This window comes from Oncorhynchus nerka, linkage group LG12 (assembly GCF_034236695.1).
Source record: "Oncorhynchus nerka isolate Pitt River linkage group LG12, Oner_Uvic_2.0, whole genome shotgun sequence".
NCBI classification, from domain to species: domain Eukaryota; kingdom Metazoa; phylum Chordata; class Actinopteri; order Salmoniformes; family Salmonidae; genus Oncorhynchus; species Oncorhynchus nerka.
Genome location: NC_088407.1, coordinates 43,112,446 through 43,127,196, shown reverse-complemented (window position 1 = coordinate 43,127,196; position 14,751 = coordinate 43,112,446). Strand labels below are relative to the sequence as shown.

The 14,751-nt window shown below is 41.5% G+C and overlaps 2 protein-coding genes across 3 annotated transcripts in view; one reads left to right on the top strand and one right to left on the bottom strand.

Moving 5' to 3' along the window:
• The window catches only part of rbks (ribokinase), an 80,341-nt gene extending 76,744 nt beyond the window's left edge, over positions 1-3,597 (bottom strand). Inside the window, exon 1 of one of the 2 annotated variants that reach the window (XM_065025609.1) lies at positions 3,348-3,597. The gene's annotated coding sequence lies outside the window, so the exon portion shown is untranslated. The remainder of the gene's footprint in view (positions 1-3,347) is intronic. The other variant, XM_029674927.2, reaches the window with a different exon arrangement.
• Positions 3,598-3,667: 70 nt separating this feature from the next.
• The window catches only part of babam2 (BRISC and BRCA1 A complex member 2), a 194,995-nt gene continuing 183,911 nt past the window's right edge, over positions 3,668-14,751 (top strand). Inside the window, exons 1-3 of the mRNA XM_029674925.2 lie at positions 3,668-3,914; positions 4,380-4,534; positions 12,608-12,684. Coding sequence (XP_029530785.1) covers positions 4,398-4,534; positions 12,608-12,684 — 214 coding nt within the window. The 5' untranslated portion in view covers positions 3,668-3,914; positions 4,380-4,397. The remainder of the gene's footprint in view (positions 3,915-4,379; positions 4,535-12,607; positions 12,685-14,751) is intronic.

Here is a 14,751-nt window from a genome sequence, read left to right as displayed (position 1 = left end):
GAGTACCAGGCAGTTAGCAAGTTGGGTAATCTACTAATGACCATCAGCAGCATCAGAGCTTGGAGAAGAATAATTACCGTGTTTAAACAGTGACGTGGAATTTGACTGCCTTCATGGCTTGTGACCGCCGGTGTGGCGGTAATATGGTCACCATAACAGCCCTAGGCGTGGTTCAGAAAACCAGTCAGTATCTGGAGTGACCACCAATTGCCTCATGCAGCGCAAAATATCTCCTTTGCATTGAGTTGATCAGGCTGTTGACTGTGGCCTGTGGAATGTTATCCCACTCCTCTTCAATGGCTGTGCGAAGTTTATGGATATTGGCGGGAACTGGAACAATCTGTCGTGCATGGCGATCCAGAGTATCCCAAACATGCTCAATGGGTGACGTGTGGTGAGTATGCAGACCATGGATGAACTGCAACAATTTATGTTTCCAGGAATTGCGTACAGATCCTTGTGACATGGAGTTGTGCATTATCACACTTTACATGTTGCATTCATTTTTTTGTTTAGTATGGTTTGGGACTCACTCCACTCCATCAGGTTATGGCAACTTCTCATTGAGAGGGGATCAATGCAATGATGGCAATTAATGATTAAAGCCACACTGACACAGTTTGACCCAATGTGAATATAGGATTTTTTGTTGATGTGATTCCTAACGTCATCTGTCCTTGTCTTGTGCCTCCTTACCAAACTGCATCCAATTAATTGTTTTGAGGAGAGAGTATGCAAGAAATCAAGTTTCCCCCTAGGATTCAAGCCTTTCACACACTGTCTGGGCATGAAGGTAATTAATCAGTGTTTCTCATAACATTCCTAATTTTTCTAGACATAGCACGAGTAGCAAATCGGTGTCCTGGTGTTCCAGTCCATTGCCATTTTAGTTTTACCTCCATTGTGCAGTCTTGTCTTGGTGCTTATTTCTGTGTTTTTGTTCATTGTGAAGCTAGAAACAGAGTTGGCTAGCTACTACAGCACATATTAGGCCAATAGAGGCTTGCTAGTCAATAGCTGGTTAGGAACTTTGGACCCGCTGTGAAATAGGCCATACACAGCATTCAAGGTTGAAGATTAACTTTAGTTTATATGGTCCAAGTGTTTGTTATTGCCTATTATACAGCAGGTGGGTCTAATCCTGAATGCTGATTGGGTAAAACTCTAATGACATTAAAATGCCTATTTACACCGTTCCATCTGACTGCGCAATCCACTGTCTCATCTACCCAGCCAGGCACTTTGTAAACTTCATCTCCACAATAAAAAGCATTTAGACATCATCTCACATTTCCTTTAGACTAACATTTCATTTTCAACAGAGGAGATTTGTATAAACCTTGCTATCTTATCTGTATCTTTCGACATTAGCAACATTGTTTCAATATTCAAATTTGATCTCCTGCTGTCCCATAGTAATGAACGTGTTGGGAGTCAGGACGAGAGAGCGTTTCTCAGCCAGTCGAAATCATGAATCAGCTGGTATAATTTTTATGGATATATACAAAGAAATGTCAATTGACAAAAGGTCAAACGAAATTAAGTGCAGCTAGTTTGCAGTCTTTCCAGCTTCACTTTGAAGTGATTGTGTTAGCTGTGTTGTTGGCTAGCTCCTCTGGACGTGTCCTGACGAGTGAGCACATTGTTATGGATGTATCCAAATAAATGTCACTAGAAAACAGCCTGAGCAAATGAGTCTACTTTGCTGTTATTCTGCCTGCACTTTTTGATGTGAATAAGTTAGATGTAGTTGATGAGCTAACAGTACGGCAATGGAACATTTAGAACGAACGACTGGGTCGCGTCCATAGATACAGAACTAAAAGACTGAACGACTGGGTTGCGTCTCTAGCAACCGAACCGATAAAACAAGCAACTTGGGTGGCAACCCGAGATTTGTTTTGGGACTATAAAACCAAATCAAATTGTATTCGTCACATGCGATGAATACAACAGGTGTAGACCTCACAGTGAAATGCTTACTTTCAAGCTCTTAACCAACAATGCAGTTTTAATTAAAAAAAAAGAAAAATAGAAATAACAAATAATTAAGGAGCAACAATAAAATACCGGTAGCGAGGCTATATATAGGGTCCTGGTACAGAGTCAATGTGTCTCGTTGTGGAAGGATTAAATAGTATGAATAAATTCATCAAAATAACATTTTTAATGAAAATACGTAAATCCACGTTTGAATATGTTGGCAACCTGTTGTATAAAAGTGATAAATGCCCTCAAAGCCGGTGTTTGGAGGAAATATTGGTACGGTTTGCCCCTCGACTTCGTCTAAGGTGTAACAACACCTGTGCCAATTTATCCTCCCAACACTGGCTTCTTGGTCATTATGAATACTATTATTAGTATTATTAAAAATACTTTAAAGTCCTACTTAAGTCGTTTTTTGGTATCTGTACTTACATTTACATTTACATTTAAGTCATTTAGCAGACGCTCTTATCTTATTATTATTATTTACATTTTTGCTAACTTTCACTTCACTTACATTCCTAGGGGAAATAATGTCATTTTTACACCATACATTTTCCCTGACACCCAAAAGTACTTGTTACATTTTGACAAGAAAACATTGGCCCAATTCATCCCTGGTCTTCCCTACTGCCTCTGCTCTGGCAGACATATTAAACACAAATGCTCTGTTTGTAAATGACGTCTGAGTGTTGGAGTGTGCCACTGGCTTTCCATAAATAAATAAAACATTTGTTTGCTTAATATAAGGAATTTGAAATGATTTATACTTTTACTTTTGATACTAAGTACATTTTTAGCAATTCCATTTACTTTTGATAATTAAGTATATTTTAAACAAAATAGTTTTTTACTTTTACTCAAGTAGTATTTTACTGGGTGACTTTTACTTGAGTAAATTTCTATTAAAAGGTATTGAGTACTTTTTCCCACCACTGCCAAACTCAACTCTACAATTTAAAATGGAGCTGGGCGAAAACTAGTGTGGGCTGACTGGAGTTCCAACGTCACAAAATTACGTTTTTATAAAAAAACGACTGATTTCAGCACACAATTACACTGAACAATGTCATACGTAATTGGAGGGTGCTGAAATCAGTCGTTTTTTAAATAACAAACGAACTTGGAGCTCCAGTAAGCACACACTAGTTGCTTGCCCAACTCCATCGTAAATCGCGGAGTTGAATTTAATCCGCTATGATTCCAACAGTCACAGATAGAACAATTAGACATCTTTGGTACAGTGGCTGACATTAGCTTGCTTGACTAAAGTTTACTTTGCTAGCTAGCAAAAATCACTGCCATAAAGTTACCTGGATTTATGTAAAATAAGGTGGACATGTAAGATATAAACACATTACCTAATGTCCAATTCTGAGTTCGCTGTCTTGTTATGAAGTGGCCAAAGTGCATTGCTAGCACCGTCAAAATCTGCCACTGAGGTAGTGCCTGGTTACACGTTGAAAAATTACAGCTCTGGAATTTCTACTAGCTAAGCTAGTTCTGACTCGTATAATGCATTTCAAATGAATTTGTTGACCAAATAAAAAAAGGCAATATCTATTCTATGGAGTCATTATTTTAACACACAAAAAAGAGTTGTATCCAAAAAAATATCTAGCACAGGATGAAAGGAGCCTTTTGTAGACCGGCAAAAGCAACACCGGCTATGGACTTTGAGGTCCGAAAAGGACCCCAAAAACATCTACCGGAAGATTTGGGTTTACACTGTTTAACACAACCACGAAGTCAAAATTGGCTGTTGTAAAAATTGATAAAAACAAAAAATGTTACATTAGTGTTACGCATAAGTTTAGCAGTGTGGTTAATCACTTTTGAATATTTATTGTTTTACTTTGGGACTTTGGTAACTAGTGACGATCGATTATTTGCTGTACAAATTTAAACGTTAACGGATTTCCAATAAAGTAAGCTATTTCCCAATTTTGAGCTGACTTTGACAGCAATTTATGTAACGTTAGCAAGCTTTCTAGTTAATTATTGGGAAAACCTCCCACTACTGCTTATGGATACTTAGTTAGCTGCTAACCTTCGACAACAACACATCAAAATGAAAGTAAACGAACGTTAGTTAATACATTTAGCTATCTCTGCCATTCATTTGACTCGATTTTGCATGAAAAACAATTGCAGTAAGTTAGCTAGCTATGTTTTGCTAGTGTTGGAAAGATGTCTGTGTCAAAATGTCAGTGCCTGTGATTGATTAATCTAACAAACTGACCATAGCTTGCAGAATACATGACATACTGTCATGAGAGCATTGTCTCAGTAATATGTATTTTATAGCTGTCAATGCATTGTGAGATTGAATGATGTGTTTACTGCGTTAATGATGGCAAGCTCCTTTGGTCTCTGTCTTGGGCTGTTTCCAGAGAACTTGAGTGTGGAAGATGAACAGCATGTCCCCTGAGGTTGCACTGAATCGCATCTCTCCTGAGCTGCGTCCCTTGTTGTGCAGTGTGGTGCGGAATGGTCGAGTGGGCCTTGACTCCACCAACTGCCTGCGTGTCACAGACCTCAAGACTGGGTGAGTTCCTCTGCTTAATGACAGTCTGTGACCCTTTAATATTAAACTATGTGGTGCAGTTCAATAGTTTAAAGTGTTTTCTCTTCCTTATATCCTCTCTTTCATGTGCACTAATTTGAGAAAATATGATAGGTGAAAGCAATATGACGGATGTGTGAATTCACTTTTACCTGTCGAGTACTGATGAAGAAGAGTGGGGCTGGTGTACCCAGTTAATTTTTATGTAGTAGGACTGAGGCGCTCAGGACGTTCTACTCCAAAATGAATGAAAATCTAATTATGCTGACACCATCTAAAATATCATTTCCACCTCCAGAAAGAGCCCAATATCATATTGGTAAAATTATTTTAACATATTGGACCATATTATCGTGTATGCTGTTAGCAATAAGCATTATCACCTGTAGCCCAACTGATGCAACACAGTGGCTATAAAGAAATAGGTTGAAGCATGGGGTTGCTTATCTTTCAAATCAAATCAAATTTTATTGGTCAAATACACATATTTAGCAGATGTTATTGCAGTCTCCAATCGTGCGGCAGTATCTAACAATACACACAAATCTAAAAGTAAAAGAATGGAATTAAGAAATATATATTATATTAATATTATATTAATTATATAATATATGTACAATATATTAATATTAAGACGAGAAATGTTGCTGGGGAATTGACTAAAATATAGTAGAATACTATATATATATATATACACACACACACACACAGTGGGGCAAAAAAGTATTTAGTCAGCCACCAATTGTGCAAGTTCTCCCACTTAAAAAGACGAGAGATGCCTTTAATTTGCATCATAGGTACACTTCAACTATGACAGACAAAATGAGAAAAAAAATCCAGAAAATCACATTGTAGGATTTTTAATGAATTTATTTGCAAATTATGGTGGAAAATAAGTATTTGGTCAATAACAAAAGTTTATCTCAATACTTTGTTATATACCCTTTGTTGGCAATGACAGAGGTCAAACGTTTTCTGTAAGTCTTCACAAGGTTTTCACACACTGTTGCTGGTATTTTGACCCATTCCTTCATGCAGATCTCCTCTAGAGCAGTGATGTTTTGGGGCTGTTGCTGGGCAACACGGACTTTCAACTCCCTCCAAAGATTTTCTATGGGTTTGAGATCTGGAGACTGGCTAGGCCACTCCAGGACCTTGAAATGCTTCTTACGAAGCCACTCCTTCGTTGCCTGGGCAGTGTGTTTGGGATCATTGTCATGCTGAAAGACCCAGCCATGTTTCATCTTGCAACACTAACTCTAAAAAGTTCTGGGACACTGTAAAGTCCATGGAGAATAAGAACACCTCCTCCCAGCTGCCCACTGCACTGAAGATAGGAAACACTGTCACCACTGATAAATCCACCATAATTGAGAATTTCAATAAGCATTTTTCTACGGCTGGCCATGCTTTCCACCTGGCAACTCCTACCCCGGTCAACAGCACTGCACCCCCAACAGCAACTCGCCCAAGCCTTCCCCATTTCTCCTTCTCCCAAATCCATTCAGCTGAAGTTCTGAAAGAGCTGAAAAATCTGGACCCCTACAAATCAGCCGGGCTAGACAATCTGGACCCTTTCTTTCTAAAATTATCTGCCGAAATTGTTGCCACCCCTATTACTAGCCTGTTCAACCTCTCTTTCGTGTCATCTGAGATTCCCAAAGATTGGAAAGCAGCTGCGGTCATCCCCTCTTCAAAGGGGGACACTCTTGACCCAAACTGCTACAGACCTATATCTATCCTACCATGCCTTTCTAAGGTCTTCGAAAGCCAAGTCAACAAACAGATTACCGACCATTTCGAATCTCACCATACCTTCTCTGCTATGCAATCTGGTTTCAGAGCTGGTCATGGGTGCACCTCAGCCACGCTCAAGGTCCTAAACGATATCTTAACCGCCATCGATAAGAAACATTACTGTGCAGCCGTATTCATTGATCTGGCCAAGGCTTTCGACTCTGTCAACCACCACATCCTCATCGGCAGACTCGACAGCCTTGGTTTCTCAAATGATTGCCTCGCCTGGTTCACCAACTACTTCTCTGATAGAGTTCAGTGTGTCAAATCGGAGGGTCTGCTGTCCGGACCTCTGGCAGTCTCTATGGGGGTGCCACAGGGTTCAATTCTTGGACCGACTCTCTTCTCTGTATACATCAATGAGGTCGCTCTTGCTGCTGGTGAGTCTCTGATCCACCTCTATGCAGACGACACCATTCTGTATACTTCCGGCCCTTCTTTGGACACTGTGTTAACAACCCTCCAGGCAAGCTTCAATGCCATACAACTCTCCTTCCGTGGCCTCCAATTGCTCTTAAATACAAGTAAAACTAAATGCATGCTCTTCAACCGATCGCTACCTGCACCTACCCGCCTGTCCAACATCACTACTCTGGACGGCTCTGACTTAGAATACGTGGACAACTACAAATACTTAGGTGTCTGGTTAGACTGTAAACTCTCCTTCCAGACCCATATCAAACATCTCCAATCCAAAGTTAAATCTAGAATTGGCTTCCTATTTCGCAACAAAGCATCCTTCACTCATGCTGCCAAACATACCCTTGTAAAATTGACCATCCTACCAATCCTCGACTTTGGCGATGTCATTTACAAAATAGCCTCCAATACCCTACTCAACAAATTGGATGCAGTCTATCACAGTGCTATCCGTTTTGTCACCAAAGCCCCATATACTACCCACCATTGCGACCTGTACGCTCTCGTTGGCTGGCCCTCGCTTCATACTCGTCGCCAAACCCACTGGCTCCATGTCATCTACAAGACCCTGCTAGGTAAAGTCCCCCTTATCTCAGCTCGCTGGTCACCATAGCATCTCCCACCTGTAGCACACGCTCCAGCAGGTATATCTCTCTAGTCACCCCCAAAACCAATTCTTTCTTTGGCCGCCTCTCCTTCCAGTTCTCTGCTGCCAATGACTGGAACGAACTACAAAAATCTCTTAAATTGGAAACACTTATCTCCCTCACTAGCTTTAAGCACCAACTGTCAGAGCATCTTACAGATTACTGCACCTGTACATAGCCCACCTATAATTTAGCCCAAACAACTACCTCTTTCCCAACTGTATTTAATTTATTTATTTATTTTGCTCCTTTGCACCCCATTATTTTTATTTCTACTTTGCACATTCTTCCATTGCAATACTACCATTCCAGTGTTTTACTTGCTATATTGTATTTACTTTGCCACCATGGCCTTTTTTGCCTTTACATCCCTTCTCACCTAATTTGCTCACATTGTATATAGACTTGTTTTTTTTGTTTTGTTTTTTTACTGTATTATTGACTGTATGTTTGTTTTACTCCATGTGTAACTCTGTGTCGTTGTATGTGTCGAACTGCTTTGCTTTATCTTGGCCAGGTCGCAATTGTAAATGAGAACTTGTTCTCAACTTGCTTACCTGGTTAAATAAAGGTGAAATAAATAAAATAAATAAAAAATCTTCAATGCCCTTGTTGATGGAAGGAGGTTTTCACTCAAAATCTCACGATACATGGCCCCATTCATTCTTTCCTTTACACGGATCAGTCGTCCTGGTCCCTTTGCAGCTAAACAGCCCCAAAGCATGATGTTTCCACCCCCATGCATGATGTTTCCACCCCCAGGTATGGTGTTCTTTGGATGCAACTCACCATTCTTTGTCCTCCAAACACGACGAGTTGAGTTTTTACCAAAAAGTTTGGTTTGGTTTCATCTGACCATATGACATTCTCCCAATCTTCTTCTGGATCCTCCAAATGCTCTCTAGCAAACTTCAGAGGGGCCTGGACATGTACTGGCTTAAGCAGGGGGACAGGTCTGGCACTGCATGATTTGAGTCCCTGGCGGCGTAGTGCGTTACTGATGGTAGGCTTTGTTACTTTGGTCCCAGCTCTCTGCAGGTCATTCACTAGGTCCCCCCGTGTGGTTCTGGGATTTTTGCTCACCGTTCTTGTGATCATTTTGACCTCACGGGGTGAGATCTTGCGTGGAGCCCCAGATCGAGGGAGATTGTCAGTGGTCTTGTATGTCTTCCATTTCCTAATAATTGCTCCCACAGTTGATTTCTTCAAACCAAGCTGCTTAACTATTGCAGATTCAGTCTTCCCAGCCTAGTACAGGTCTACAATTTTGTTTCTGGTGTCCTTTGACAGCTCTTTGGTGTGATTTTCTGATTTTCTTTTTCTAATTTTGTCTGTCATAGTTGAAGTGTACCTATGATGAAAATTACAGGCCTCTCTCCTCTTTTTAAGTGGGAGAACTTGCACAATTGGTGGCTGACTAAATACTTTTTTGCCACAATGTATATGAAATGAATAAAGCAGTATTTAAACATGATTTAAAGTGACTAGTGTTCCATTATTAAATTGATCAGTGATTCCATGTACATAGGGCAGCAGCCTCTAAGGTGCAGGGTTGAGTAACCGGGTGATGGCTATTTAACAGTCTGATGGTCTTGAGATAGAAGCTGTTTTCAGTCTCCAGGTCCCAGCTTTGAATCACTTGTACTGACCTCGCCTTCTGGATGATAGCGGGGTGAACAGGCCGTGGCTCAGGTGGTTGATGTCCTTGATGAAATTTTTGGCCTTCCTGTGATGTTGGTGTCCTAGATGGCAGGTAGTGTGCCCCCGGTGATGTTTTGGACAGACCGCACCACCCTCTGGCGAGCCCTGCTCTTATGGGCGCTGCAGTTGACGTACCAGGCGGTGATACAGCCCGATAGGATGCTCTCAATTGTGCATCTGTAAAAGTTTGAGAGGGTTTTAGCCCTCCTGTGATGTGTACACCTAGGAACTTGAAGCTTTTTGGATAGGGGCATACTCCCTCTACTGTCTCCTGAAGTCCACAATCAGCTCCTTCGTTTTGTTGAGGTAGAGGTTATTATAATGGCACCACTCTGCCAGAGCCCTCACCTCCTCCCTGTAGGCAGTCTTGTCATTGTTGGTAATCAGGTCTACTACTGTTGTGTCGTCTGCAAACTTGATAATTGTGTTGGAAGCGTGGCCACGCAGTCATGTGTGAACAGGGAGTACAGGAGGGGGCTGAGCATGCACCCTTGTGGGACCCCTGTGTTGAGGATCAGCGTAGTGGAGGTGTTGGCAGCGTAGTGGAGGCTACTATGGTGTTGAAGGCTGAGCTATTGAACTGTCAATGAACTGCATTTTTACGTAGGTTTTCCTCTTGTCCAGATAGGATAGGACAGTGTTGAGTGCAATGGCGATTGTATGGTCTGGATCTATTGGGGTGGTATGCAAATTGCAGTGGGTCTAGGGTGTCAGATAGAGGTGGAGGGGAGATGATCCTTAACTAGCCTCTCTAAGCACTTCATGGTGACAGAGGTGAGTGCTACGGGGCGACAGTCATTTAGTTCAGTTACCTTTGCTTTCTTGGGTACAGGAACAATGGTATACATCTTGAAGCAAGTGGGGGCAGCAGTCTGGGATAGGGAGAGATTGAATATGTCCGTAAACACTCCAGCCAGCTGCTCTGAGGACGCGGCTAGGGATGCCATCTGGGCCGGCAGCCTTGCGAGGGTTAACACGTTGACCATGGAGAAGGAGATCCCACAGTCATTGGGAGCGGTCTGCGTCGGTGGCACTGTGTTATCCTCAAAGCGGGGAAAGAATGTGTTTAGTTTGTCCGGGAGCAAGACGTAGGTGTCCGTGATGTGGCTAGTTTTCCGTAGACCCTGCCATATACAGTGCATTGGGAAAGTATTCAGACACCTTTCCCTTTTCCACATTTTGTTACGTTACAGCCTAATTGTAAAATGGTTTAAATACATTTCCCTCATCAGTCTACACACTATACCTCATAATGACAAATCGAAAACAAGTTTTTTAAAAGTTTAATAAATGTATTTAAAATAAAACACAGAAATACCTTAATTACATAAGTATTCAGACCCTTTGCTATGAGACTCAAAATTGAGCTCAGGTGCGTCCTGTTTCCATTGATCATCCTTGAGATGTTTCTATAACTTGATTGGAGTCCACTTGTGGTAAATTCAATCGATTGGACATGATTTGGAAAGGCATACACCTGTGTATGTAAGGTCCCACACCAGGGAAGGAATGGCGCCGACTGTGAGTGCTGCCTTGCTTGTAGTCCTTAAAAAACTTTGCAATTGACAGTGCATGTCAGAGCAAAAACCAAGCCATGAGGTTGAAGGAATTGTCCGTAGAGCTCCGATACAGGATTGTGTCGAGGCACAGATCTGGGGAAGGGTACCAGAAAATGTCTGCAGCATTGACGGTCCCCGAGAACACAGTGGCCTCCATCATTCTTAAATGGAAGAAGTTTGGAACCACCAAGACCGGCCAAACTGAGCAATCGGGGGAGAAGGGGCTTGTCAGTTAGGTGACCAAGAACCTGATGGTCACTTTGACAGAGCTCCAGAGTTCCTCTATGGAGATGGTTGTCCTTCTGTAAGGTTCTCCCATCTCTGCAGTACTCCACCAGTAGCCACTCCTCAGTAAAAGGCACATGACAGCCCGCTTGGATTTTGCCAAAAGGCACCTGAAGACTCTCAGACCATGAGAAACAAGATTCTCTGGTCTGATGAAACCAAGATTGAACTCTTTGACCTGAATTCCAAGCCTCACGCCTGGAGGAAACCTGGCATCATCCCTACGATGAAGCATGGTGGTGGCAGCATCATGCTCTGGGGATGTTTTTCAGCAGCAGGGACTGTGAGACTAGTTTGGATCGAGGGAAAGATGAACGGTGCAAAGTACAGAGATCCTTAATGAAAACCTGCTCCAGAGTGCTCAGGACCTCAGACTGGGGGTAAAGGTTCATCTTCCAATAAGACAACGACCCTAAGCACACAGCCTAGACAACGCAGGAGAGGCTTCTGGACAAGTCTCTGAATGTCCTTGAGTGGCCCAACCAGAATCCAGACATGAACCCAATCGAACATCTCTGGAGAGACCTGAAAATAGCTGTGCTGCGATGCTCCCCATCCAACCTGACAAAGCTTGAGACAATCTGCAGAGAAGAATGGGAGAAACTCCCCAAATACAGGTGTGCCGAGCTTGTAGCTTCATACTCAAGAAGACTTGAGGCTGTAATCGCTGCCAATGTCCTTCAACAAAGTACTGAGTAAATGAGTTATTGTGTGTTGATTGATTAGTGTAAAACACTGTTTTTTAAAATTAATTTTAGAATAAGGCTGTAACGTAACACAATGTGGAAAAAGTCAAGGGGTCTGAACACTTTCAAAACGCACTGTACGCCTTATGTCTGAGCCGTTGAATTGCGACTCCGACTTTATTCCAACCTAGCTAATACATACTCACAAGGATTCCTAAATCATTGCTAAGAATAATGAGAATGACTGAGGTTTCTATTGGTCATTCTTTTCAGGCTGGTTGTATTGGTGCTAAAGCTAGCTACCCCAGAAGTTGCGGTTGAACAAATTATGCTTTATTACCAACGCGGTATTGTAAACACATCGTTCGTGGCCAGCGTTTGCTTGTTTGCAGACTTTTTTGTACGGCTTTGACAGTGCGACTATCTTTTTTGACATGCAAAGACTAAAATGGCGTCCCATAGTATGCATGAAGCTAATTGCAGTGACTCTGTCACTGTGTAACTCCGGTAGGGCAACATCTGAAAAATTGCGCACTTGGTAGTGTGTACCGGTGCAAGACCAGTCGGCGAAAGCCAACATCACGCACGAAAGAGAACGACAAGGGCAATGAATTCCATTATCTTGATGTTAATGGATTTCGCGTTTTGAGTTGTCTCGCTGAAATGTTCTTGCTCTTTGAAATGACAGCTCGATCCACACAGAAGACATTGTGGGCTAGGTTAGGAATGCTGTGTTGCACATGTAGCACAACATTTTACGTGGCGTCATTACGTCATGTACCTACGTTATTTAGTCAGCTTTGACATCTGTGTTGCACATTGGCATTAAACTAGACATCGGGCCGATACGATTTTTAGCTAATATCGTCCGATTCCGATATGTTCACCGATATATTGTGCATCCCCACTCTTAGCTTTCATTTGACACCCAATTTGACATTTCTTTCCCCATCTCTTCAGATGCACGTCTCTGACTCCAGGGCCCTGTTGTGATCGATTCAAACTGCACATCCCCTACGCTGGAGAAACCTTGAAATGTAAGCAGTGGCTGTCTGGCTCATTCTCCCCTATTTGTCTCCTTTCACATGTGTTTGGTTAATTTGTGCCATGAACATCTAGTCCAGGTCAGGGCTGGTTGGCTCTGTTGTTAAGGTCATATCTGCGTCCCAAATGGCACTGTTTTCCTTATATAATGTCCTACTTTTGTCCAGGGCCCCATAGGGCTCTGGTACAAAGTAGTGCACTCAATTTGTTTTGTTTGTTTTATTTTAAATGTAACCTTAATTTAGCTATGCAAGTCAATAGGGAGTAGGGTGCCATTTAGGATGCAGCCTATGTGTATAGAGACAGCTGATCCTGCTTATGTTGATAGGGGCAGAAATGTATTAGTAATCCAGTGTGATAGATGGGACCTAAATCAGCTCATGATTTTAGCTTCTAGTTTTGTAGCTGTGCAAGTTAGCATCGGCATGTTGCCATTCTTTTTGAGAAAGTTATACAGTAGTTGGTGTAAACATAAATGTAATCGGCTGTCACTTGGTTGGGGACAGATTTACTGATCAGTTGTGCTTCTTTGCAAATGGATAACTTGCGCAGATGCTGAAGAAATATTTCAATCGTTATGGATTTTTAATGGGAGAAACAATCTTATGTTTTTTTTTTGTGCCTTTTTTGCCTACGCTAACATTTGAAAGCCTAAATCTTCCTGAACAGCATTGCCTTTGGGTCTTATGCTTTCATATGAGGCCAGGTGGAGTTGTCTTTGCATTGCAGATGCAGAGCTTCTGCAAATATACAATATTGCAATATTGTTTGTAATGAAATCTTGATCAGTAGACTATTATTTGATGTGGAATGGTTTATCTTCAGTTAATATTGTAGGGAATGTTGTTTTTGCTGGGTTGGAAGGGTTTGGCATTCATTAAAATAGACAATACAATGAGTTAATTAAGTGATAATTCCCTCGAAGTCGGTGTTTGAAACATGCCTTTAACTTCTTGCGTCGAGCCATCCCGGATCCGGTATCGTGACTACAGCCTCAAGCTCATTACCATAACGCAACGTTAACTATTCATGAAAATCGCAAATGAAATGAAATTAATCTATTTGCTCTCAAGCTTAGCCTTTTGTTGACAACACTGTCATCTCAGATTTTCAAAATATGCTTCTCAACCATTGCAAAACAAGCATTTGTGTAACAGTATTGATAGCTAACGTAGCATTTAGCGTAGCATTTAGCGTTAGCATTCAGCAGGCAACATTTTCACAAAAACCAGAAAAGCATTCAAATAAAATAATTTACCTTTGAAGAACTTTGGATGTTTTCAATGAGGAGACTCTCAGATAGCAAATGTTCAGTTTTTCCTGAAAGATTATTTGTTTAGGACAAATCGCTCCGTTTTCTGCGTCACGTTTAGCTACGGAAAAAAACCTGTATCCAGGATTGTGTAATTCTATCCGCAAGCTCATTATCATAACACAACGTTAACTATTCATGAAAATCGCAAATGAAATGAAATTAATCTATTTGCTCTCAAGCTTAGCCTTTTGTTAACAACACTGTCATCTCAGATTTTCAAAATATGCTTTTGAACCATAGCTAAACAAGCATTTGTGCAACAGTATTGATAGCCTAGCATAGGATTATGCCTCTCTTTCAGCATGCAACATTTTCACAAAAACCAGAAAAGCATTCAAATAAAATAATTTACCTTTGAAGAACTTCGGATGTTTTCAATGAGGAGACTCAGTTAGATAGCAAATGTGCCTTCAGCACAGCGCCTTCAGAATCTGGGGCATTTCCAGTATGAAACTTCATCTTGGTTTCGCCTGTAGCATTAGTTCTGGGGCACTCACAGATAATATCTTTGCAGTTTTGGAAACGTCAGAGTTTTGTCTTTCCAAGGCTGTCAATTCCATGCATAGTCGAGCATCTTTTCGTGACAAAATATTGCGCTTAAAACGGGCACGTCTTTTTATCCAATAATGACATAGCGCTCCCATAGGTTGAAGAGGTTAATGTCCAAAAAATGGGAGCAGTAACCGAAAGGTATTGGCACGGTTTGCCGTCTCGGGCCTAACACCACCTGTGCCAATAAATCCTC